Below are 25346 nucleotides of genomic sequence, written 5' to 3'. Positions count from 1 at the left end.
TTGTTTATCTTGACTACATAAAACTTCCCATTTCAGTTGTTCATGTCATTATCATCTGGTCATGTTGTACTAACTTTTCAGCCAGGCTCTGAGAGGAAGTATATAAACAGAAACACTAAACCAACCCCTCCCAAACTATTTTCTTTTGTGAGATCCCCACAGCCAGCCTGTTCTGAAATACAACAATTATGGACTACTTTTAATGGTCTGGTTTTTACTGTTACTCAGCTGCACATACTTAAGAATCATGCCATGGGCCTACACCCAAACCTTTCCAGACAGATATATTTACACTGCAAGTTTTTACCCAACCATCTGAACTTAATTTAGCCAACACTATCTTAATTTACCTCAGTGAACTGAGAGGCTGAAGTCTTTATGGTCATAATTATTTTTTTCCAAGAGGATGACTTCATTGATTATCCAAGACAAAGTACTCTCTAAGTGACAGTGATCCAGGGTTTTCTTTGTCTTGATGCATACTTGTGGCTTAGTAACTGTGCATCACCCACACTGATTAAACTGAAGCACTAGAGCCTGTGAGCACAGGCTCTCTAATAGGTATAGGATCTTAAAACCCACTTGGAGGACTGTTTGGGTTTCTCTTCCTCCCTTTCCAGTATTTGTTAACTTTCAGCTAAATCAGGTAAGAGTTTTGGCCTTCCAAACAAGCCACAATTCATCTCCTCTAGATATGTCTACATGCCTTGAACACAGCTATGCACAGCTGTATTACCCACCCACATGATCACTATAGGTAATAACCGCTCTTGTGCTTTGCTGCCTAAGTCCTATATATATTCTTAATGCACAATACTGCAGAGTAACCCTCTCAGCTGACTAACATTCAACACTATTTCATGGAAAAAGCTGTGCTACAAGCCTTACATTCCTTTTAAACAGAACTTAGTAGTGTGCCATGTGATCACATAAAGAAGATTATGGTACAGCCCATGTACTTGTTAAGTCAGCCAGTTCACCCACTGCTACATCCTACATCAGTTTTAACAAACACAAAGGCACATCTATAGCTAACACAAACCTGCAGCTATACTGAAATCAACTATTACACATTTTCCAGCTGAAGACAGGCATTAAATGACTAAGGTATACGGTAGTATTACTATGGGCTCAAATAATAATCCGTGTATCTGTCCATCAGCCTTTGAAACTGGAACCTTTTCTAAGGCATCACAAATTCTTTCAGCAGTTTCAACTGAATACCATATACCATGCCCTTTTCTTCTCCCCTCCATGCAGCAGTACTGAATAGAAGAGTTCAGCATGTTACTAATCCTACATTGCAGGTTGCATGCAAGATTTGGAGAGTCTAAGACCAAAGGCAAAATAGAAAAGACATAATGATCTTTTTGCCAGTATGAGTCACTATATAAGGTCATTTTGTGACCTTTTCCCTTTACTTTCTTCTTTTATATTCTATATTTTGTAAAATAACTGGATTAATTAGTTGAATTCAAGCAAAGTCTAACTTCTACTTAAACATTGTATCAAATCCACAACTTTCTAATCAGTTTGCCAGGCATGTGCCTTACAATCAAGGCCATGTTCAGAAAGCATAAAACTTTGCTGCCACCTTCTCACCCAAAAGACACAAACTAAGGAACCAAAAAGGAAAAAATGCAGAGACCATTGGCAAGGTACCTTGAGCTACTGGTAAGTAACTTTCCCTTCATGGTGTATTCTGGATGGGCAAAAACTAAAGAGTAATGCTGTTGGCTAAGTATACAAAAGCAGAAAACTTAAAGAATTACATTAGGATCACTCTGTTCATACACCATTCAAAATTATTTCACTACCACAATACAGTGACTTTTTTAGCCTCAACATCACAGATCAAGTACATACAACATCTTGTAAATGATCCCAGTGCGCCTTCAGCCTAAGCTGAGGTCTCAATTTTCACATCTATCTCAAGTGTCTAACACATGCAGTATTTCTCTCTTGCACTGCCTGCTCCCTTTAAGTTGCAACAGCATGTGGTTTTTAGATCTGGCAGCACTACGTTGATGCAAGTGATATACTGCTCCCTATCCTTCTCTGGTTAGGGTAAAAATACCTCTGTTCTCTTACCAATCTCTACCTTTATTTTGCATGCAAGGGTTTCTGCTTTTGCATCACACAGCTCCAGAATAATCCATGGGAAACAGAACATCAGCAAATCCTTTAAAAAGCTGTATTTTGTGGTTTGACCTCAGTGACATTCTCATAAAGTAAGGCAGCCAATCAAAATCTGAGTTTAGTTTTACTAAGGTTCTGCACTCAAAGTACCGGGACTATATGCTGGTTTATGTTGACTCAGCTAATCTCAATGCTTCTAATTGTGTGGCTCAACAGAAGAAAACCAGGATTACTATTTAAGATTAAAACAAAACATTATTTAAAATATAAAAAAGGTTCAATAGATCCTTCCAAAACTTAAAGCACTTACAGAACAAAAATTATGCTTTGAAAACGTGTAGCTATTGTTTAAAGAGTTAACAGGAAAAAAATGTAGCAACTGTGATTGCAAGGCAAAGGAAACTATTGCAACAGAGAAAATGCATCCAGCTCAACTTCCTCTAGAGCTCATTTGTGTAAAACGTTCTCTGACTTACATTTCCTCACTGGCAGGGGAGGCAGAACCTCACCTTGTAGCCAAACAATGACAACTGGCTGAAGTATAAAGGAAAGGAATGAAAAAATATTTAAGTCTTAAAACATGCTTTGCAACCTAACCAAAGTACTGTGAGACTTCATGGCAGATCGTGGAAGAACTTCCACCGTAACTTGGCTTTTATCTGTTCTTAATGAAGACTCAGGGAGGTGGAAAAAGAAATAAATTACAGAACCTCCAGAGGTTCTGCCTTTATAAACATTTACGTTGAAAAGTGTTTTCTATTGAAACTCCATCATAAAATTATGGACAGTTATAAGCGTATGAAATCTTCAGACTATCCCTTAATAGCATGAGTAACTAGAAAAATGGATGACTGACTGAAATCATCTCCCCATCCCATTTCTTTGTCAGATTCTGGACAGGCTTTCAAGTGGCAACAGGGAAAATTTAGATGAATTGAACTTTGTACTCTCTAATACTATGGGTGAATGACCAACAGAATAGGTAACAACAGATTTGTGCTTTCAGCTTGAGAAATGGACCCCCGCATTCAGGTGAGGATGAGTAAGGTTTTGCATAGGCACAGAAATCCACCTGCAGGTTCACTCGTGAGCCTTTCTTGGGCTCATGAAGCCACTGCAATTCGGTGTGTCACTCACTGCACAAACCTGCAAGCAGGAATTGCAAGGAGCTGAGCCTAACACCTTTTAACGTGACAAGAAATCAGCGCTAAGTCCTCAACCACCGCATTCCATTTGCTGATGCTTGCAAAGCTTCAGCTGGCACAACCTTCTTTTGAAAAGCCATTTCACTCGTCACTGGTAGGAAACAGGAAGAGGCAGGAATGTCACCAAGCCTACACAAGGTCCTGGAAAAAAGGACTTGCTTCATTTCCTTTTATTGCCAGAGAAGATCCAAACCTTTCAGACACATATTACCACTAACAGCCTTTATTGCTGGTGTTGCTGCACGCTTCAGAAAGCCAGAGCATACTCTAAACTACTCACATGGGATGACATGACTGAAAGAGAATATTGAAGAGAATTTAAAACTCAAATTGTTGTTCTGAGTTTTGTAACACTAATATTAAATACTTTGTAAAAAAATAATCTATGTATGAACAGGCACAGACCTCAAAGATAACTGGTGAAAAGAATTAATACATACTTAGCAACTATGTCGGAAAACCTGGCAGGGGGGTGAAGGGGAGAAACCTATCTACTTTACCCTCCCTGAAACTCCTAACTAGAAATACCAGCAGCTTTAACAATTTACCAATTCCTATATTTGTGATGTTGTTATAATGTAGAGCTGCCCACAACTAATGTACAACAGAGACTTATTTTTAAGTATCTTTTAAATTACTAACTTTCCAGGAGTTGGAATACCAGGGACAGAACTCCATAGGTCATGTTTTATTCTGCTCTCTACTCTAAGCAAATAAGTGCAGCTATTCACAAAGCATCATTTTTTATCAGATTTTTAAAACATGATAAGAGAAGGGTGATGAAAAATCTTGGGAATCAGTAATTTCATCTTCCAGTCACACCACTGTTTTATGAAAAGGCAACACCAGTGTCCCCTCAAAAGGCAATAAACGCAAAGGAAGAACTATCTCAGGCTCTGAAATGTTTATGACGGCTTATTCCTTTGATCAGTTTATGTAAAGGACCACATGTAATCACCAAGACAAATGCATACAAGTTCCAGCATTCCCCACTCACTTTTCTGCAAGAAGTAACAGTGCATAAGATAGAGGATGCAAACACAGCACGCTATTTCATACCAGTTCATTTTACCCACCAAATTAAATCTCTCCCACAAGACAAACAAGGACTACTCAAACACTTGTTGCATGCAGAAGCAGGAACCAGGAAGAAAGGTATGCACAAGAGAACAAGACTGAATGAAATCAAGAACACCCTTACCTGAACTGAAGGTGCTGGCTCTTGAAATTGCTTACTGGTAGTTCCTTGGGAAGACACTAAAGCAAAACTGTCACTCTTGTGTAATACTGGACCATCAATCCTGGCAGATGCATCTGTCCTATGTGACTGCCACGTCTCTTTTCTGTGATGAGATTCACCAGCTTGCTCATCTCCAAAGGCAGCCCAAGAACAGCTGTCTTTTTGTTCATCTTCAAAAGCATTCCAGTCTGTAGCCTGGTTACAAGCTGCTGAACTAAAGTCCGCAAAGTCGTCACAGTCCTGAAAAGCAACACTCTCATCTTGAGGTTTTGGCACTGAATCAAAGTCTCCAAATTCACTGTCATCACCATTTTCTACCTCAGTAGTATGCTGGAAGTCTAAGCCAGAAGTTTTACTGGTAGTATCACATTCTAAAGTGTCAGCAGTCTGATCTAGTTCAGCATGATCCAACCTTGCTGGCTGCTGAGAAACAGTACTTGTGTCCCTGAATTCACCAAATTCATCATTAGTTTCACTAATATGTGCGGGCTGTTTGGAAGGTCCTTCTAGATCTAGAGCATTTAGTGATTCTTGGGGATTACTGAAGGTGGGAGATGCACTGCTGACTGAGCCAAAATCACCAAAATCATCATCATCCTGTGTGTCACTGCAAGCTATTACTTCAGTGCTACTTCCACCATTCTTAAGAGCTTCAGAATCACCCAGTTTTTCTCCTGCAAGATCACAGCTTAGGCTTTGGATCTTATCAACCTTAATGCACTCTGTTCCTGAAGAGTCATCAGGTCTAGTAAGATCTTTGCCATTCTCTGTGCCATGTTGTCTTCTCCTTCCATTGTGTTCTCCATTTTCAGTAGTGCATATTGAACTTCCAGTTACTAGAGATTTAGTAGAAACTGCAAATTCGTTATCTTCCAGTGCTGAGGGACCCTGTTCACAACTAATTTCTGAAATGCAAACTTCTTCAATATGAGTTACTCTGTTTATTCTGTTGTTCTCCTGAATGCTCAGAGAGTCTCTTTCATGAAGAACACTGCATATTGTAGTTGCTGTTCCCTCTAAATGGATTGGCTTTTTGCTTGAGAATGAAGCAAAATCTGCAAAGTCTTCACCTGAGCTAGGCATTGAGTTCAAATTTTGCTCAGTACTATGGGAGCTAACAGTTTTCAGTCCCTTTGAGTCACCAATACCGTCTAGATCTTCTGTTCCCTGAGGATTTGCAGGGTCTGATGCTGCAAATCCGTTTGTTAGAATCTCTAGACATGGAATTTTCTCACCATTACAAGCATCTATTTGCTCATCCTGACTCTCAACTGCTATACCAGAAGAAAAGCCCTCTGATTTCCCAGTGTCGTCTCTCCGTTCCCCTCTTTTACTTGTATCTTCTAAAGCAGTACCTGAAGTTCTAAACTTGGATTTTTCTTTGCTGGTATTAGTAACTGGCATATCAGAAAGTTCCTTAGTAAGAGTAGGAAGCTCTGTAACACAGTCTTTAACATTTTTAACAGATGTGAAAGTTGCAATGCTAGCTACATTGTCAGAATAATCATGAAGTGGGATGAAATGATTTGTGGGTATAAACTCTTCCTTTGGATGACCGTAGTCTGGTGTATCAAAATCAGGAAAAGCTACTCCAGCAGTGCTTACACCAGAAAATCCTCCAAATTCATCTTCATCATCATCATCAGCTCCATTGTCTAGTGGTGGAGGGGATGAGGAGTACATTCGAATGATATCTGGTTCCATTGTTTAGTTCCACTTCAAGTTAATATATTTCTGTAACAGTGAGAAAAAGAAGTATATTAGAATTTGGTTAGCTTTTGTAATTCATATATTTTAATTCTACTGTTTCATGTTTTGTTTTACAAGTGTGCATATGTCAATGTCTGTATTAAATATGAGAAAGGCACAGTCCCCAAACCCATTTTCTAACCAATTCTTTTGTTTTAGGAGTCACAGAGAATCTGCTGGGGACAGTTTGCATCTCTTGCAAACTACTACACAACCATATCCTCAGCAGATGGTGCCAAAATGCCAGAACACAAACCACATTTGCCTTGAGCCATTGTGCACCACAGACAATTAAACTCAGTTTTAACCCACCAGTCCTCTACCTCCCGTCACAAGCAATTCGTAAAATACCCAACAACCCTGGTCCATCTTCTGCCATGCTCATTTGTGTGCTCAGCTTACTGTGTGACAGAAACTACAGCACTCGACAGACTATGTCATAACATTCGTGTACACAAGACACCTTCAGTAGCACCAAAGACTTTGAAAGACATTTCCATAAGCTTTACGACTGTGAATGAGTGGAGAGAGGAAATGCTGTTATAATCATTAGCTATGATAGGCTGCTCTACTGCTTAGGTTTCTTTCTACCAATTCACGGTGTCCCTGTTCTTTGGATTTAATAGCTGCAAGCCAACGCGCTGTCTCCACAGCTGCTGCCACCAGCCTGCTTTTGTCTTATAAACCGCCAGTTGGGAACAAGCACCAGCAAAGCCTAGAGCAAAACAAACTTCATCAAAGCTTCTTCTCAAAAGCAGAAAGGAGCAAGATTATCCATCAAATATTTAAACATAAATCACTAAATCACAGGAAAGAAAAAAAAAGGACTTATTCCCATGGCCTAGATAGAAATAGATTAAGGACTCCATCTTAACACTGCAAACCATTACAGTAACAGGCAAGGTATGGATAGAAAGCCTTCCTTCCTAAGGAGGTGATCTTGATGTTTTTTTTCGATATTGTGTGTAATCAACAAAATAACTAGATTGTTACAGATTCACAATTGTACATATCACTTCACTAGTTCATACCATAAGAGGCCCTTAAAGGGAGAGCTATAACCAAGCTCCTTCCATTTCAAATGACACCACTTGTCATGAGGATAAAGCGTAACATACCAAACATTATCTACAGAAAGAGTGGAAACAACCTATACATATTAGTAAATATTTGAATTTCTAACCACCAGAATAAGCACAGACTTCACAATATGAGTTCTGAAACACAGATGAAACACAAACCTTAACTTCAGCATCTTTATCAAACAACTTTGTACATGCATCTAAATGACAGCACACAAAGGGTGTAACAACAACAAATGAAGCTCTACACAACATATCACAGTGCTTGTGCCAAACAACTCTTGGTATTTGCTAGGGAAGGTATTTTGCAGTTATAAAAGAACATCATGCTTATCAGATGAAACCATGAAGTAATTTGTAACAACCCATGCAGACTGAAGAAGGCTGAAAAGGAATTTTGTTTAGAATAAAGAATAAGTTGTCAACAAGCTCCCACATAGGCTTACTCAGCAGCAGCTGCTTAATAAAGTATTTGAGAGAAGAGCTTCCCTCTCATCTCAGAGGTCTCATCTCTCCAGTACACTCTCCCTTTTACATTAAGGTCTAGCAATTGCTGTTTAATGTACATACTCATGTAAAGATTGTTTCAGAGATGTCTGTAGAGCACAAATTTGTGCTCATATACAGATTACTATGCAGATTACTCCAACCTGTTTAGCTTCCAAGCCTCCGGCCTTTCAATCCAGCAAACACAATAATAGCATTTCTTCTTTGTAAGTATCAGAGCAACTATTCCTTTTTTATATCCAAATTTCCAAGACCTACTGTGGTCAGCCATCAACACTAAGATTAAATACCCAGTATATCCAAACTACAACTGCTTTCTGAATGTTTTACTGCAGACAAAGATCCATATGCTATACATAAAGATAAGCCCTCGTAGGTGGAAGCGCTGGTTTCATTCTTTTGTAGAAGACAGACTGGTTAGGTAGATATTGGTATATATGAGCTGTGTTCATCTCAAGGCACCATATCTTGGTGATAGCACTATTTAAAGCTACAGGGGAGCTGGTTAAACAGTAAATAGTATTATGGCTGGAATTCATGACTCCTAGCATCATGAATCAGTAGCTCTTTAGTAACACACTGACATTTAGGAGAAAGGACAGAAAAAACTGCACCAGTTGGGATGGGACTCATTCTCCCCCTCTAATTCCTGGAAAAAAGAAAGGATTTATTGGGGTTCTTCTTAATAAAAAGGAGTGTTCTTATTTGGTTATATAAAAAAATAATCATCCCTTGTAATTAATCTGCTTTCAGAAGTCTCTACTTGAATCTCAGTAGACAACAGCATAAACTTACTGTTAAACCTCCTGAAATTCAAGAAAAGTTGTTATACCTACTTGGAAAATTTAGTCAACACAGTATTTGTCATGTTATCCCATGTGAGAAAAGCTGAAGAGACCATAAAAGCAAGAAACTAGGTCTTGAATCAAGCAAAAAAACCCCTCAGCATTATTCAAGTATATTATATACATACATATTATATTTTTATATATATATGTGTGTATATATATATATATATTTCAACACTGGATATAAGCCTTTATCATCCCAGAAGAAACAGGAGGCTGAACAGAAACAATGAAATGGCTGGAAGAAAGGAAGGTGAAGATGGGAATCCTACTAAAAAAAACGCCGATTGGCTTCTGGGGAGGGTAGGATAAGCAGCTCCTTGCACCGCTTATCCCACCAAGTACTATGTACGTAAAGTACTATGATTGAAGCCACTGCAACCTCGACAACAATTTAATCATATGATTAAGTGTTTTATTATTTATTAAGCAGAGAGGTACAATCCCTTTAAAACATGTCTAAAGCCATTTAAAAAGAAAATATTACGTTGATTTACAGCAGATTGGTTTACATTTGAAAGAAAAAGCCATATAACTAAACCCAGAGAAGCAGAAAGTCAAATACTAAATACTCCAATTATTCTCTAATATGTAGCCTATAAAACATTATATGCTTGAGAAAGTCAAATGCTTCTGTGCTGACACAAGTTAGAGCTAGAATTTGATTCTGAAACATTTGATTTTGAAAACATTTGATTCTGAAACATTTGATTCTGAAACCAAGATTTCAGAAGTCCACAAGACCCATTTCTGAAGCTTTCAGTGCAGTACGAGTAATACAGATCCAAGTTTAACACCAAAATGAACACATGATGTAAATGCATATATAAAATAGAGATACGTATCAGAAATGTCTTCTTTTGAAACAGAATAATCAAGTTATACAAGTAATTATAGTCATGTAAAAAGGAGACTAAATCTAGGTAGACCAGCCTTCTCTTTCCCAGAAACCTTATCTGTATTGATAAGAAGTCATGAGAAAGGAAGGCAAAAGCAAAGATAGAAGCAACCTCAAATTTATTTCCAACTGGCAAGCATATAAACCTACAGCCCTGCACACAGACGGTGACAAAGTAGTTTTGCTGGTTCAGTAATAACACAAATCCATATTGTACTCCCACAGCCTAAAGTTTTCTAAAGTCTTGGAAAGTTCTTTGATCAGCTGCAACTATTTGCTTGGCTAAGAAGCACTGCCAGCTCAGCGGCCTATCTAGATTACCACAGCTTTATGGATAGGAATTAGATGCAGGAGGATGCTGATGAGCCTCCTAACTCATGCATTATACACACAGAATCACAGTTGGAAAGGACCTCTAGTCCAACCCCTGCCAAGGCTGGGCCACCCAGAGCAGGTTACACAGGAATGTGCCCAGGAGGGTTCTGAATGCCTCCAGAGAGGGCAGACTCCACAACCTCCCTGGGCAGCCTGTTCCAGTGCTCTGCCACCCTCAACATAAGGAAGTTCTTCCTCATGTTGAGGTGGAGCGCCTCGTATTTTAGTTTATGGCCACTGCTCCTTGTCCTGTCACTGGGCATCACTGAAAAGAGTCTGGCACCATCCTCTTGGCATCCGCCTTTGAGATATTTATATGCATTAAATGAGATGCCCTCTCAAGTCTTCTCCAGACTAAACAGGCCCAGCTCCTGAAATCTCCCCTCATAAGAGAGATGCTTCAGAGCCCTGATCATCCTTGTGGGCTCTGCTGAATGCTTTCCAATAGCTCCTTGTATGTCTTGTACTGAGGAGCCTGGAACTGGCCACAGTACTCCTGATGTGGCCAATGTTACTTAAACTAATATGCTAACACTATGAATCCAAGGCCTCAAAGAAAGCTTCTGAACTTTCCTATTAAAAAGAAAATTTGTCTGTATGTTTCACCAAAAGCAAGTGTTTTATTTTTAAGTCTAGTCTTTTCAGATTTACAGGCTTGTGTAACTTGGTTTTCATTTGAGTCATTTGAAATATCACATTCAGTTCTGCATTAGTAACTGCTCCACGATTTGACATCAGAAGATCTCATGCAAGAAATGCAGGTTAAGAATTAATTCCTATCAACACTGGACATAAGTCCATATATTATCCATCCTAGCAACTCTACCAACTTTTTTAACCATTTACTGTATTATCGTAGCATTAGCTAAAACCGAATCATAATAGAGTCGAGAAAATCCTTATACTCAAGGATGTTCTAAAAAAAAAACCAACCCCAAGATGCAGCATTCAGAAAGCAAACTGAATAACATGAGAGCAGCAAGCATTACAGTCAAAGGGAATTTACTCACAAGACTCCTTTTCTTTGCACTTAACATAAAAAAGGGAGGCAAAGAACAAGAACAGCAGGGACAAACAGAGGACAAAGATTATGTGAAGACATTGCATGGGGGCTGAAGCAGACTGCCAAAGCCCAATCAAATATGTAGGAAAATCTCTGACCACCTAAAAATTTTCTCTTGCAACTTCGGCCATAAAAAAGAAGAAGCTTCCTTCAATTTTTCATTTCAAAGCACTTTTAAAACACCACAGGGATCATTTACACAGCAGTAGTCCAGTAGCACAATGCCCTGCTCCAGAAATGTTTCAATAACACTTGCCAAAACAGGATCTACAAGGAACATTAATTGTGCATTTAAAAATCTGATCATAGGTTTGATGGTCTACTACATGTTTAATCAGTTTAACCCACAAGAACCAACTACATAATCAACTGTATATTAACTTGTGTATATATTTTTTAAATGGCATCTATTACCAATGATGTTACAGCTGTATTTTAAAAGTCGAAGTAAAAGAGCTCCAAAATGAATGAATCTGTACTGTATAAGAATGTAAGATTGTTACGTTAACACAATTTAACTGCTGGTTACTCAAAAGAATACCATACTCAAAGTGTAACAGAAGGAAAAAAGGCATTTGAGAATTCCCCCTCCCCTTGACTAACTAATTAGTGATAATTCTTTTTTTTTTTAAACGGGCATAATCCCAATTCTACTTGCAGTATAAGAACACCATGGGAATTTTTTGCCTTAATCCAGTTTCTTCAGAAAAAATTTCATTATGATCCCCTTTCTTGACTGCCAAAAATGTTCTACCTGCCAACCATAAACTATTGAACCTAATTCATTATCATCTACTGGAACATTAAGATTATGAAAACCCATAAGCCTGACAGAACAACTTTGTTGATTAATTCTTTTACTTAATCCGTGCTTCGTCTGGCATCTCAAATGGGGTCTTATACCCTACTCAGACAAACTCTTGCTCCAAGCACTAGGCTATATAAGTTTGTAAGCCTGGTTTTTCAAGTAATTAACCCAAACTGTGATTTAACTCAAAGCAGAATTTGCACAAATCTATAGCCAATATGCAGATTATTTATCTTCCCCAGATTTTTGAGGGAATTGACTCCCAAATTTAGAAGTCAGCTATGAATTTAACATGCAACTTTCACATTTATTATATTTAAACACTTGAAACATGCTAATTTTAAGCAAATAGAACTCACCAATTTTTTGGAACACAGCGTAGAGTAACGATTCTTCTTTGGGAGGAATTTTCAACAGTTTTTACTTACACATAATAAAGCAGCTACTTCTATGATTCTTAATACACAACAGCCCAGGTTTATGGCAGCAGACCTTACCCCTTGCAGTGCAGAATCTGACAGAGTTTAAGTGTTTGTGTTTAAACTGAATTATCTTAGCTACAATCACGGATTTATGTTGACAAGTGCCAGTAAATTTTTCAGATCACAACAGTTTAATATTAGACTGATGATGGATTTACATCAACTCCTTATGACATGCAGTTGCTCAAGATTTTTCAGGAAAAAACTGTTAAAAAATTCTGTCTGTTTCAGATGCCATTTTCTTCAGTCTACTTATTTTTTAAAGCTGAAACCACTGGCTAACTTCTTGCTTCCATGTGTTTCTTTATATTTATACTTCAGTGTTCATTATGAAGGAAATTCACAAACTTCATTATTATTAACTGTTGAAGTCATACTACAAATGTAATTCACAAATACACTTACAAGTATACATTGACATTTTACTTTAAAGAAAAAAAAACCAACCTGCTGATTGTAATCGGTAAGATTCAGTTATGTCATTGCAGCTCTTGGTTTAAACCATTTAAGAATGTAACTCAGGTTAATTTAAAACACTCAGAAGAAGAGAGAAAGCAGAAATAACTAATGCCGGAAAAGATAAAAAGTAGTCATTGACTTAACTTCTGATAGGGCAAGGATTTGCAACGACAAAATGCATACCATTCTATCTCAAGTCACTAATCAGGTTTCTAAAGCATTTACTATCAAACCAGGGTATCTTATGTAATTTCAGTAAATAGGGAACAATAACTGCTTTCCTCATGCACGCATCACATCCTTGTTCATTACCTTTTGTAGAATAATAGTAACATTCTAACAAAGACATGGTAGCAAAGAGAACAATGCGATTACACAAAAGCAGGTATAAATAGTTCCTTTTCTATGTGTCTTCTAAGGCAGCCTTGAAATGGCATGTCTGGCTCTTACATAAGACCTAAAAACCTGGGAGGCCACAAAGATTCTCTCTCAAGAAATACACGAAGCATGTAAATTCGAAAGAAGAAACTCCTTGTGGAGCAGAATGTTCCCTTTAAGATGAACATTAGTAAAACAGTGGATAACCTCTCAGCTGTGGCTTACTCTGTAAGCAAAGCTGAGTTAAGCAACCCATCACTTAGAGCATAAAGAAAACAAGATAATCAGAAATGGCATGATCAAGATCTCCAAGACAGAAGCTACAATGCTACTGAAATGCCCTAAAGTAAAAGTCTTGCAGTGGCAAGGAGATTGATTTAAGTCATTAGCTGCTAGCATCTGATTTTTCCAAGAACATTTAACTCTTCTACTGCATGGGAATTCCTCAAGTGCATACCAAAAATACCACAGTGAGGACCAGATTTAGAATTCTCAGTACAGCAAAATGTTGGCTTCCAGCAGGAAAAGCTGTCCTCTTCTATTATAACTTTTTTTCATTGGCTTATGAACAATGGAAAATGGATTTACAGTCTTTCTGCATCTCAGAACTTATTTCTAGAAGGGCCACTGTAAATGAGGAGAGCCTGTCTGTTAAAATAGCATTTCTACAACCCCAAACCACTCCAGACAGAGTCACTGTCCAGGCTGAAGTCGATATGTTCTTAAATTGGTTTAATAAGCTTACTTTTATTTTTGGAATAAGTTACCAGCAAACAAAATACAGCAAGAAAATGTTTCCTTCATAAAGCCTCCAAGAAATCAATGTTTTCGATTTTGAAGGTAATGCTGTTACAGCCAGAAGGTCCATTACTCAAAGCAGGAGTTTCATTTTTTATTCTTGCTTGGACATATGAGTTGAGGAAAACAATGTTCTCCAGTTCCAGTAAAGGAAATGTATCTAAGCCTTATTTCTCATTACCCAACACCTGGAATTAATCAATACCACTGTACATTACTGTGGTTTCAACAAACACCAAATGTGCCAGAGCTAGACACCTTCTATTAAAAGGTGTTGTATGTAAAATGAACATTAAAGAAACCAAACTCAGGAGACCGCCTTCAGGATTCAAGTACTTATCTCAGGCAGCTCATTCTTCCTGTCCTCTTGACCTCCCCAGCCTGGCAGTAAACACCAGACATCCTCAGAGTATCCAGCCCATGCAAGATTCAAACCTTTGACAGTGCTCTTCTTCCTCTTATTGCTGACAATACAGGAAGAAGACCAAGTTAGGTGGCACAAACATGAAATTCAAACAGATCTGGGATATAGACATCTTCCTCATTAGATTATATGAGGAAGGAATCAAACAACTTTCAGTACATGTGCTGTTTCATTTATTGTAGAATGGTTTGGATTTGAAGAGACCTTAAAGATCACCTGGTTCCAAGCTGCCTACCACGGGCAGGGACACCTTCCACTAGACCAGGTTGCTTAAAGCCCCATCCAACATAGCCTTGCATCCAACCTTCTCCCCATTGCATTTTGGTTTAGCTGTGGAATCAGAGGAACATTTGAAAAATATGAATCTAAATGTGTTAGTACACGAAACAATTTTTTTAACAAGAATAGCACCACTTGCCCAAACCAAAAAGATCAGGTTATTTTTATAGTTACTATACGTAAAAAAATTAATAATTTAAAATTTAATCTTTCAGCTCAAAATCTGCTGACTTGCTTTAGCAGCTGCAGATAAAGACATTGTCTGTACGTAAATCTGTAAACAGTGGGAAAATGCTGTAAGAACAAGCATGTTTTTAATTCATCTAGGCAAACACAACTGGCTGGGAAAGTCAGTCAGGTTTAAAATCTGTCTCTGTGGGAACACAATATTTGTGTCCAATGTACAGCACACATCCATGCAATGTGTAAAGACAGATGTCGAAAGTAACACATAACTGGGATGTTTTCTTTCTTATAGTTTCTTAAATTCCTTTCAAAAGACTGTTCGACTCAGTGAGAAAAATCTATTTTTGGATGGTACCCTCAAACATGTTAGCTGGGAACCTGTTCTAAATTAAGACAAAAAGATGCTGGATTAGAAAGTATTAGAACTAGATTACTTAAGGTCAACTGTTCTCAGATTTATTTAGAGAGCAATATGTTCTTCATCACACATAAACCCTTCAAACTTCACACAGACTACAGTAAGGAGCAGATTACAAACACTCAGAGGTGCACTCTTACAGGAAAGGTTCTCCCACAGCTTGGCAGAGGAAACAGTTGCAAAGGGAGAACAACCATAGGTCCTCCTTCCATTACAGTAAACTTCTTGTTTCTCAGTGAACAAATATTCTTCTTCAACATGCACAGAACAAGTGAGGGGAAAAGGCAAAAACCCCCAGGCAACCTGACTGAAGCAAGCTAAACATAGAGCAAAAACAGGCTTACATTATTCATAATTTATCCCACCTACAGACATTATCTTGTAATAAACACAATACAAGAAGGACACCTAATACTCCAAATAACAACATTCGTTCTCCCTCGCTTTTCAACAGACATATGAACTTCAGGTTTCACATTTCCTTCCCGTTGGTACCCACTTTCAAACGTATTAAAGCAAAGACAAGTTTTGTCTTTCTTGTGGTTCTTGCAAAACAGCGCTCTTGGGCTTGAAAACCCCAAATTATTTGCTATACAGAAGCAGACTCATTACATCACCTTGCAACTGGTACCAACACAGAAACATTCCTCACAGGATCAATCCAAAACTTTAACTGCTATAGGCATTATGCATGGAAGAGAGTATACTGGAAACGAGATTGACAGTTTTCAAATAAGGCACATTTCAAGGCCTTTTTTTGTGTGCACAGGAGCTGCTTACACTGTGGTTTCTGCACAAAGGAAAAATAAAATTAACAGACAAAACTTGTGAAACCCAGCAATGAGTGGGATCTAAGACACTTCTCTGAAGGGGACTATCCAGAGAAGTTATGAGTATTTTGAATCCCCATGAAAGGGTTAGCATGTCATCGCACTGAAATGCTCACAAAGACGTAGCTTAAATTGTCAAACAGTACAATAGCACAGAAAGGATTGAGCACTTTGTCAAAAAAGATGAGTATCTGAAAGAATATTATGCTGCTGAGTATAGTGAGAACAACCAGATCCAGCATCAGCTTCTTTACCACTGGGTTTCCAACTAATACCACTAGATACCTGCAAGGAGAGCTCTATGAATATTTCAAGAGGAAAGGGCAAAGAGCTGAGTGAAGTCCATCTAGGCTGCTCTATTATTTCCACTGTGAAAGACAAGTCTTCTCAAAGTACTGAAAGTTTCAGGATCTCATTTTATATAATCAGGGTGTTAAAATGCCTACATTAACTTAGTAAGTTACTAAAGAAATTTTCAAGTATAAAAGTAAGTTCACATGCTGTCTTCATCAACAGAAATATGCAGCACATACATGATTCAGTGGGTATAACTTGAATTTTATAGACTATTAAATCCTTTGTGAAGTGAAATCATGGAATCATGGAACAGTTAGGGTTGGAAAGGACCTTAAGATCATCTAGTTCTAACCCCCCTGCCATAGGCAGGGACAACTCACACTAAACCATGTCACTCGAGGCTCTGCCCAACCTGGCCTTGAACACCACCAGGGATGGAGCATTCACAACTTCCTTGAGCAGCCCATTCCAGTGTCATGATATAAGCAAACAAAAAAATAAAGCCAAAATAAGAATCAAATTAAAAAATAAGAATCAGACAGCACGAACGGATCTGCCGAGGCCGAGCTCCTTCAACCGCCTGCTTATAAACAAATTAAGGAAGTAAAAAGAAGAGGTCATACTTTCACATGACCTCAGAAGGTCACACAACATGTACTTTACGCAAACACTATGTGGAATGGGAACACCACAGCCACACTGCCTTTTCTGAAGTTGCTTTATTATAGTGCTAATTCGTATTTTTACATTTAAATTACCATATCCTCAAATTTATGCTATTTATTTTCACCAATATGTTTGACAAAAACCCACAACCTATCAGTAGCCACAGGTACTTCATCTCCTCTCCTGGCTCTCACTATTAATGTTATATTCCTCCAGGTACAGCTCCAACTTCATCACGAGGTGCTGCTACCTCCGTGTTGGCTGTGTGATCATGCACAGTGTGCGCCGACAACACAACCCAACATTTTTATTCTTAAAGTAGGCTAATTGGTTTTCCAAGTCTGGTTCATTTGTCCGGAGAATAAAACAAAGAGGAAACACTCTTAATTTTGTTCAACCTCCGAGGACCAGAGCAGTTAAAAAGCAGCACCCCTCAAACTCACTTTACCATGGACTCAACAGCTGGAAAAAAATAGTTCTGATGAAGCGCATCACACTTCATGCAAAACATTCATGAAAACAAAACTTATATGACCAATGCACTACAGCTCTTGTCAACGCTGCTGCTTCTATTCATTCCATTTACGAACAGATGTTTGCTTTAAAAGGAGCAGACTTCTGATTTCAATTTCTGTGCTGAAGCTGGAAGGAAAGGGCTGACACCATCAAGAAGCCAACTGACAGACACTGTGAGGGAATCCCAAGGTTTAACCCTTGGTGTAAGGAATTGTCTTTAAGGAAAATGAACATTTTGGTTCATCAGGTGACCTCTCACAATAGCAAACTGAAGCGTCGGGGCTTAAAAAGCATTTCAGCAACTTTGCCCCATTTCAGAACTGCACTACTTATAAAAACATAAAATCATGACTCCACTTCCGTGTGTCCTCTTCAGATGCATTTAGCAACTGACATGCTTCACTCCCCTTAGAAAAATATGCTTATTAGGGAAAGCAAACACACAGGACAGCTCAACTTCCTGCACCACATCACGGAGCCCTCTCCTCCCGCTGCGGCCCCACTGAGCCCCACAGAACCGCGGCGCTCCGGCTGCCACCCCTCCCGGAGCCGCTACGGGAACCCGCCCGCTCGACCCCCGCGGGCCGCCGCCGAAGGACAAAGCCGCCGGGCCCCTCGCTCCAGCCACGGCGGGACGCACCGAGGGAAAGGCGCCTCAGCGAGGGGAACCGCGGCGCGGCTTCACTCCCCTGCCCAGCCCTCCAGGGCAGCCCGGCCCCACCGCCCTCCCCCAGGCGGGGAGGAGGAAGGTCGGACACCACGGTGCCCCAACAGGCCCCGGCCGCTGCAGGCCCCGGGATGAAGCCCCAAGGGGTCCCCACCCCCGACGGCGGGGCAGGGGGTGCCCGTCCCCGGCCAGGCCTGGAGGAGACGAGCCGCCTCCCCCACACGGCAGCGGCGGCACCGGGTCTTACCTGCGGGCTGCTTAAGGGGCGGCGGAGCCCGGGCGTGCATGGCGGCGGGCGAGGAGTAGGGAGGGACGGGGAACGGGGACCCGGCCGGTTATCTGAGGCCTCCCGCGGCAACCGCCATCGAGGGGGAACCCATGTCACGGCGACAGGAACCGCGTCGTTGCGGCCCGGCCCCCTCCCGGCGGCCACCGCCTCCTGCCCCGCCACCGCCCACTTGGCCTCCCGGCAGGCCCCGCACGGCGCTGCCGCCTCCGGCGCGGCGTCACTTCCCTTAGCGGCTCAGTAAACAAATAAACTACCGAGCGGCGCTGCCCGCCCCGTGCCGGGTCGGGTCGGCTTGCGCGGCGGGGGGAACCGCGCCGCCGCCATCTTGAGTGCTGGCAAGCCGCTTCCACCGCGGTAGGGCCGACATCTTGGGCGAGGCCGTGGTCGCCATGTTGAGCTCGGGAGGAAGAGAGTAGCGCCAGTTTGTGGAGTTTTCCGCGCCCTGGCGTAGGCAAAATAAGGTGGTTTAAGTTTTTTATAGCTCTGTTGTTTTATTTACCCTTCAGGGGTGTTGTATAGGCTGCGATAGGTGATGCCCTGCGCTCTGTGTCAGGGATCCTGTCAGGGATTCCATGAGGGAGTTCGGAGCCGTGCGGGCGTTTGCTCGCAGAGAGGTGCTGAAAGCAGGCGGTGACACAAAAAATACCTATCCAGGATCGAAAGAGGGGGTTTTGGGCGAATCCCTTCTCGCAGGCGGTGCGGGGAGGTGACGGGAGGAGAGCAGGCGGAGGGGCTGCGCTTCGCGGGTCAAATGTGGTACCGGTAGTACCGGGGCAATGGCCCCAGCGGAGCTTCTCTGTTGTGGATACGATCGTGGTTATGCCCTCGCTGTGGGAAGGGTTGATTTCCACGTCCTGAGGGTTAGGCTGATGTTTCTGCATGGGAAATGGTTTATTGCAGTTTCACCCTTTTGGAGGGGAGAATAGTCTGATCCCGTATATATGATTCCCCAGCCCTGTCTCCAAACCCTATGGAATAGGCTGCCATACCATTATTCCACCTTCTATGTCTCCTTCTGACCGCAGGGAAAGTTCCTTCAACTTGAAGAGCGTGCAAATCGCTTAGTCCCGGTGGAGTCCCTGAGGGGTGTCTGCATTGCGCCCCAACCTCCGCTTGTAGGCATCAGGGTCTGCTGGAGTTCAAAGAGTAGCTTGGTACCCATTTGTTTCTGGAAAAGACGTTTATATGTGCCTATGCTTCACAGGGAAGGTGTGTGTGTAGGCAGCCTGTAGGTGCAACACCAGGCAAGTCATGCTTTACTTGAGTTGGCTTTTTACAGTTTTGTTTGCTTGTTGGTTGTGCAAATTCCATCAAAAAGGAGGAGAAAGACTGTCAAAAAGGCATACAGGGAAATACTCTGTTTTAAAGTATTTTTAAAAATATCTCTCTTTTTTTACCCTTTTCCCAGGGAGCAAAAGTAGAGAACAGTTTGAGCTCATAGGCAGAAAAACATTTACAGCAAAACCACAAAATGAAGTAATTAGATGTAATAACATATGTGTGCTTCTGGCTTTAAAATACTTTGTTGTTTTCTGATGCTTGTTTACTGGTGAATATTGTCAGAACTAGAGGCACATTAGGTCTTTAAAAATGTATAATATCTTTTAAAATAAAGTGCAAAGCCTGCCATTCATCCTTTGACAGCACTGAACTGAACACTGTACAGCAGTTACACTGTACTGCTTAGAACATGCTGGGAAATTACAATAATAAAATAGTGATCGAAGTGTAATATTAAAGCTTTGCTTCTACAGAGGTTTAAACATCCATTTAAACACACAGTAGTTTGGCTGAGGAAGGCTTAAAACAAGGCTATTTGTGGAACTTTTAATGGTTGAGGTAGGCTTGTGGAATAAAAATGCCTCAAATGCATTTAAGAGTAATTATAATTCATCTACTAATTTAATAAGCAAAGCCATTGTGAAGCATGGGGAAATTACATTGTTAATACAATGCTTCTGTTACAGTAGGAATCCAGTTAAAGGAGCTGAATATAATAATAGGTGGCTATTAATGAGGCTGTTAGTTACATTTCGCCGCCTGGTGTCTGTTTTCTGTATTTCAGCTTAGTATCAGCAGTGGCAGGGCAGAAGGAGAAGCCGTGAGGAAACCGGAGGGTAGGGCAGGTTTGCAGTCAGGGATGTTTCACCTTCATGCAGAGTAGAATAACGTGTTTTGCATTGCAAGGATGCAGGGATGAATCTGTAAAAGCAGTGAGATACTTTGTTTTAAAGCAACAGACAAACTAGATTGTTCCTTCCCATATGTGACAGTAGCCATTAAGTTTCAGGGGCCCAGAATACACACCAGTGTGTGGTGTTAGTCCACGGAGAATCGTTTCCTATTCCAGCTGTGTTTACTTGATAGTCATTGACCATAAGTGTTACTCACTTTCAGGGCAACTTTGTAAATATTATAATTAGAGGAAGTAATTTAATCATTATCTTCTCTTACACAGCTGATGTATCAATGATTTGAATAAGCGTGTAAAATACACTGCCTGTAACCTCTCCAGACAGCAATCTGAGCCTGAGCACCCTAAAGAGAAGAATAAAGGCCTTCTGTGGAAAAGACCAAAGCCACAAGCACAACCATGTACCACAAGAAGAGAGCCAGAAAAATCAAGTGTCACTAATTATGCCCTAGAATAGAAGGAAATTTGTTAAATAAAATTCCCAGATGATTTAAGGAAGTGAGTCATATCCTAAGCTACAAAGAAAGGCAGAAAATCCCTCCAAATGGACCCTGCCAGTTTGACCAGAGGGAAATTTCCTTCTCTTTCTTGGTGGTATTCAGTTGTTTCTGGACCAGAAGCTTTGATCAGTATGCATCTGTGAGTCTCTAAAATTTGTTTGACTTGAATGCAGGATCAGATGAGAGGTGAATGTTCCACATAAATTAAATGAAGGTGATCTTCACTTGGGCATTGTGTGAATGATTGACAAGATGTGGGGGATTTCTTTAGTCACTCCTGTGTAAGCTTTGCTGGTCGAAGGAGATTACATTTGCTTACGAAGGCAGACTGACTCTTCATAATAGCATTAGCCATATTTTCTAGTCATTCTGTGAAATTGAATCCATGCAATACAGCACTGATTTCAAGGTTATATTTTTAACATATGAAAGTTTCCTTTATGCAATTGTGTGGCTTGTAATGTTTGTATGTGTTATTTAGAGATTATTCTAGAGTGGTGTTCCATCCTTTTTCAAACATATGGTAGGGGCTGTTTTCTTCTTATACAATTTCTTTTCTTACAGCATGGTGAAGAAGCGTTGTAACTTTGAGATATCCATCTCGTTGTGAAGCCTCTCTGCATAGTGCAGTAAACGTTTTAAGTCAAGCAGGACTGGTCTTGGTAACTCTGTCCAGTCCTAACTTGTTGGCTGTAGTAAAGCAGCTTTATCAGTTATTGCTGCTGAGTCCTGAACTGTCAGGAGAGGGCGCAGCCTTCTTAGAAGTCTCAAATGGAAAAAGGAATCGTGGTGTGGTAGAATGATTCAGAAATGTTCTCGCAAAAGCCGTGGTCTGGAGGTTCAGACACTCTTTCTGTATTGGGAATTGAGGAGGGCAGGGAGAGCTTCTTATGGTCTACATTTATGTCCTTCATAAAATTTATTCATAATTCTTAAGAAAATTGAGTATAGGGAAACAATTTAGCTTTTTATTTCTCATTTTAGAGTTTTACAACGTGGTTCCTCAATGTAACTTTTAGTGGTGCTCTAAGCTGTACCATATATTGTGTAGTGTAATGCAGAATGTCTTCTGAAAGATGCTGGGCTGCTAGCAGTGGATAATACACTTTTTTTTTCCTCCTTTTCTTTGAGTTTTGAAAATATGTACAGTACAACATGGCTACTGGCAATAGAAGCTTTTCCTGGCTTCCCAGCTCAGTGGATGGGGAAGTAACTTGTTCTAATCAAAGAGCAGATAAATCCTCAAACTTTTGCTTTCCTCTCTGTTGTGTTTGGCAGTACTGCTGACCAGAAACTAGAGAGTTGCTTTCCTGAAAAATTACCATGCTTTGTTTGTTGTAAATTCACTACTGAATCAGACATTTGAAGATTGGAAATTGTCCATAGAATGAATTTAAAGTGATCTTTAGACCTACCAGATCATTTCACTAATGCCAAAGGCATTAATTTCTGCTATTGGCAGGGCAATGTCAGCTCATTCAGATATTTCTGTGGAGTATATAAAAACCCCAAGCAAATTGAAAACAGGAAATCAAACCATTACAATTTATCTTCACAGAATGTTTTTACTTTTTCTCATCCTGACATGAAACTGAGTTGACACATTTCTCTGCAATGTTTTTAATTCAGTGAATCTGCATTTATCTTAGCCCATTATAGCTGAAATACCCCCTACTACTGCATTATCAAGCAGAAGGTGCTTTACTGGCTGAATTCACCAATCAGGCTTTACATGAAAATTGTTTGTGGCTGTGGTTTCATAAGGTGGGCATTATGAGAGCAGCTAAATGAATAATACGTGCTTTCTGCTGCCTTCTAAATGGGCAACAGTTAGTAAAAGAAAAAATCTGTGGTTACTGTTAGCTAAGTTAAAGCTGTAGCTGAGCAGAGAATGAACTGTTATTAAAGCCAGACTGCCTGGCTCTTACACAGTGTACTGCAAAGCTCTTGTCTATGTTAGCGTAGAGGGAACCAGGACTGCGTTTTGGCCCCAGGGCATCCCCCAAACATATTAGGGACCCCCTTGTGAAGACCCCATCGAGGGCTGTAAGCTGGCTGTGCATCAGACACCCTGAGGGTCCGTGTTCCCTGTGGTTCTGTCAGTGTCTGAATTAATTCCTGCTCCATGTGGTCTTCATGTGTCTCTGCTGACAGTGAAAGGAATTTGCTGAGCATGGCCTCCCCATGTTATGTGTTAACCATTATGACAACCCTTATGCGGTAGTCTCTCTTTCCTCCCGGGGCTGTAGTACCTCTCAGATCTTTTCAGAGGCACTGAAATACTCTTCTAAACATCTCAAATGCCCATGTCTCCTATATCACTACTACTCCCTTTAACATTAACCTCTGGGCATGCAGAATGACCTGGCTGTGGTTTCTCTTGTTTTGGGGATCCAACAAAGGTGTCTTAACTTTTCCCAGCTCTTCAAGGAAGGGACTGTCTCCATCTGTTCTAGTTGCAATGGCATAAAACATTGTAATGGTTGTTTTAGATGGAACATATAAATCTTCTGTTTGGAGTGCAAGTTTATTACTTTTTACAAATGTCCCTAGTTATATTTTTTAGTGCTATAGTACGAAAGAAGGCATTGCTACATAGCAGCCCATTTTCTTTTGATTTACAAGCCATTAAAAATCTCAGAATTATCCTTTAACAATACTAAATGTGTTAACTACAGAGCACCCTATATAGTTACAGAAAACAGATGAAATGGCAGTTATTTTAGGTGGGTCTTAGAAATTTTCTACATCTGAAGGGCATGTAGGTTCTTTGATTTTTGGCTCAGGCTTATTTGGGCAAGGATTGGGATACTGACAACAGTGTTGGGCAGGGGTTTTGATTAGTTTTGATTGGTTGGTTTGGTGTTTTGTTTTTTCTCTTCTGAGGAGCTCCTTTCTGAGTCTTGACCATGTTTATAGGTTGTCGTGGTTGTTACAGATTGTTTGTGGTTATTAGAGGCTGTCGCTGAAGCCAGGACACAGGTGATTTTGAGCATCTAATGAACATGTAGGCTCACATTCTTGACATATGAGGGCTACCCAGTGGATTAGCCAGCTCATGAATGTCAAAACAGCCTCATTTTACCACTGTGGTTTTTACCATATCCTCAAAGTGGCAGAAGTTAATGACTTCAGTATAGCAATATTACGTGTACACTTGGCCTCAACATATTTTTATGTGTAACTCATCAGCAGCATGTTAAAAGTGTATTTTAGTGTATGTACATTTGAATGACATCAAGGCTTGCCAGCAGAGGCAAGAGACAAACCAGTGTAGCTGGCAAAAACTGGCAGGTTGTTGGCAGTGCTGGAGTGTTCAGGTGTGAAGGAGATGTAACAAACTTGAAGATGAGTGCAGACTGAAAACAGTTGACTTCAGCCTTAATTTAAGTGTGTTAGTTAAGCTAAGAGGAGAAAACAGCTGACAAGTGTAGCAGGTCAGCAAGCTATGGACAGCCCAAATGATGTACAGGCAACATGTACTATTTTCCCACAGGGCTGACACTATTTCGGTCTCCTAGAAGATAGTATTATGTGAGTACCTCACTGTCAGCAGGATAGCAAGCTTTTTGGCTCTCTCAGTAGTAAAGCTTTCCAGTGTGACTAATTGTTTATTTTTTTTTTCAATACAGGCTCTGAATGTAGAAAGCCAATAAGAAAGTAAATCAAAATCATTTATTTAAAGGCAGTCCCTTACCTTTAAGAGGTATGGCTTGTGAGTTTTTTACATTTATGATGAAAAGTGCTAACAATCGTTGAAGACCCATTATTCTGTTTTAATGATCCAACTTATTTACTGGCCAAAATTGAGTTGATTTCCATAGCTACTCTCCTTCCTTGTGCGTCAGCTCCCTTCTGTGATGACAGGAGTCAAGAGTCTCCAAACACCCTTGTAAATCAGCTGGTAGGAAATGCTGAGCTACAAACTACTAACTCTGTGTATGTGACAGTAACTATTACTGCAGGTTCTTGCATACTGAGCTGTTCAGGGTAATAACATACACACCTGTAATCTCTATTAACATCTACTTTAAGGCTTTTTAATTTCT

General features: G+C 40.3%; 1 protein-coding gene and 1 long non-coding RNA gene across 5 annotated transcripts in view; one reads left to right on the top strand and one right to left on the bottom strand.

Annotated features, from left to right (window-relative positions):
• AFTPH (aftiphilin) overlaps nt 1-18892 on the bottom strand; it is a 52950-nt gene extending 34058 nt beyond the window's left edge. Inside the window, exons 1-2 of one of the 3 annotated variants that reach the window (XM_065682238.1) lie at nt 18562-18892; nt 4546-6318 (exon numbers count right to left, since the gene is read on the bottom strand). In XM_065682238.1, coding sequence (XP_065538310.1) covers nt 4546-6288 — 1743 coding nt within the window. In that variant the 5' untranslated portion in view covers nt 6289-6318; nt 18562-18892. The remainder of the gene's footprint in view (nt 1-4545; nt 6319-18561) is intronic. The other 2 variants (XM_065682236.1, XM_065682237.1) reach the window with 2 other exon arrangements.
• Nucleotides 18778-25346, top strand: part of LOC136015790 (uncharacterized) — a 27639-nt gene continuing 21070 nt past the window's right edge. Inside the window, exons 1-2 of one of the 2 annotated variants that reach the window (XR_010613337.1) lie at nt 18778-19064; nt 24930-25003. This is a non-coding gene — a long non-coding RNA (uncharacterized LOC136015790). The remainder of the gene's footprint in view (nt 19065-24929; nt 25004-25346) is intronic. The other variant, XR_010613336.1, reaches the window with a different exon arrangement.

This window comes from Lathamus discolor, chromosome 5, assembly GCF_037157495.1.
Source record: "Lathamus discolor isolate bLatDis1 chromosome 5, bLatDis1.hap1, whole genome shotgun sequence".
NCBI classification, from domain to species: domain Eukaryota; kingdom Metazoa; phylum Chordata; class Aves; order Psittaciformes; family Psittacidae; genus Lathamus; species Lathamus discolor.
Note: the sequence above shows the minus strand (reverse complement) of the source record. Positions and strands in the feature narration are given on the sequence as shown.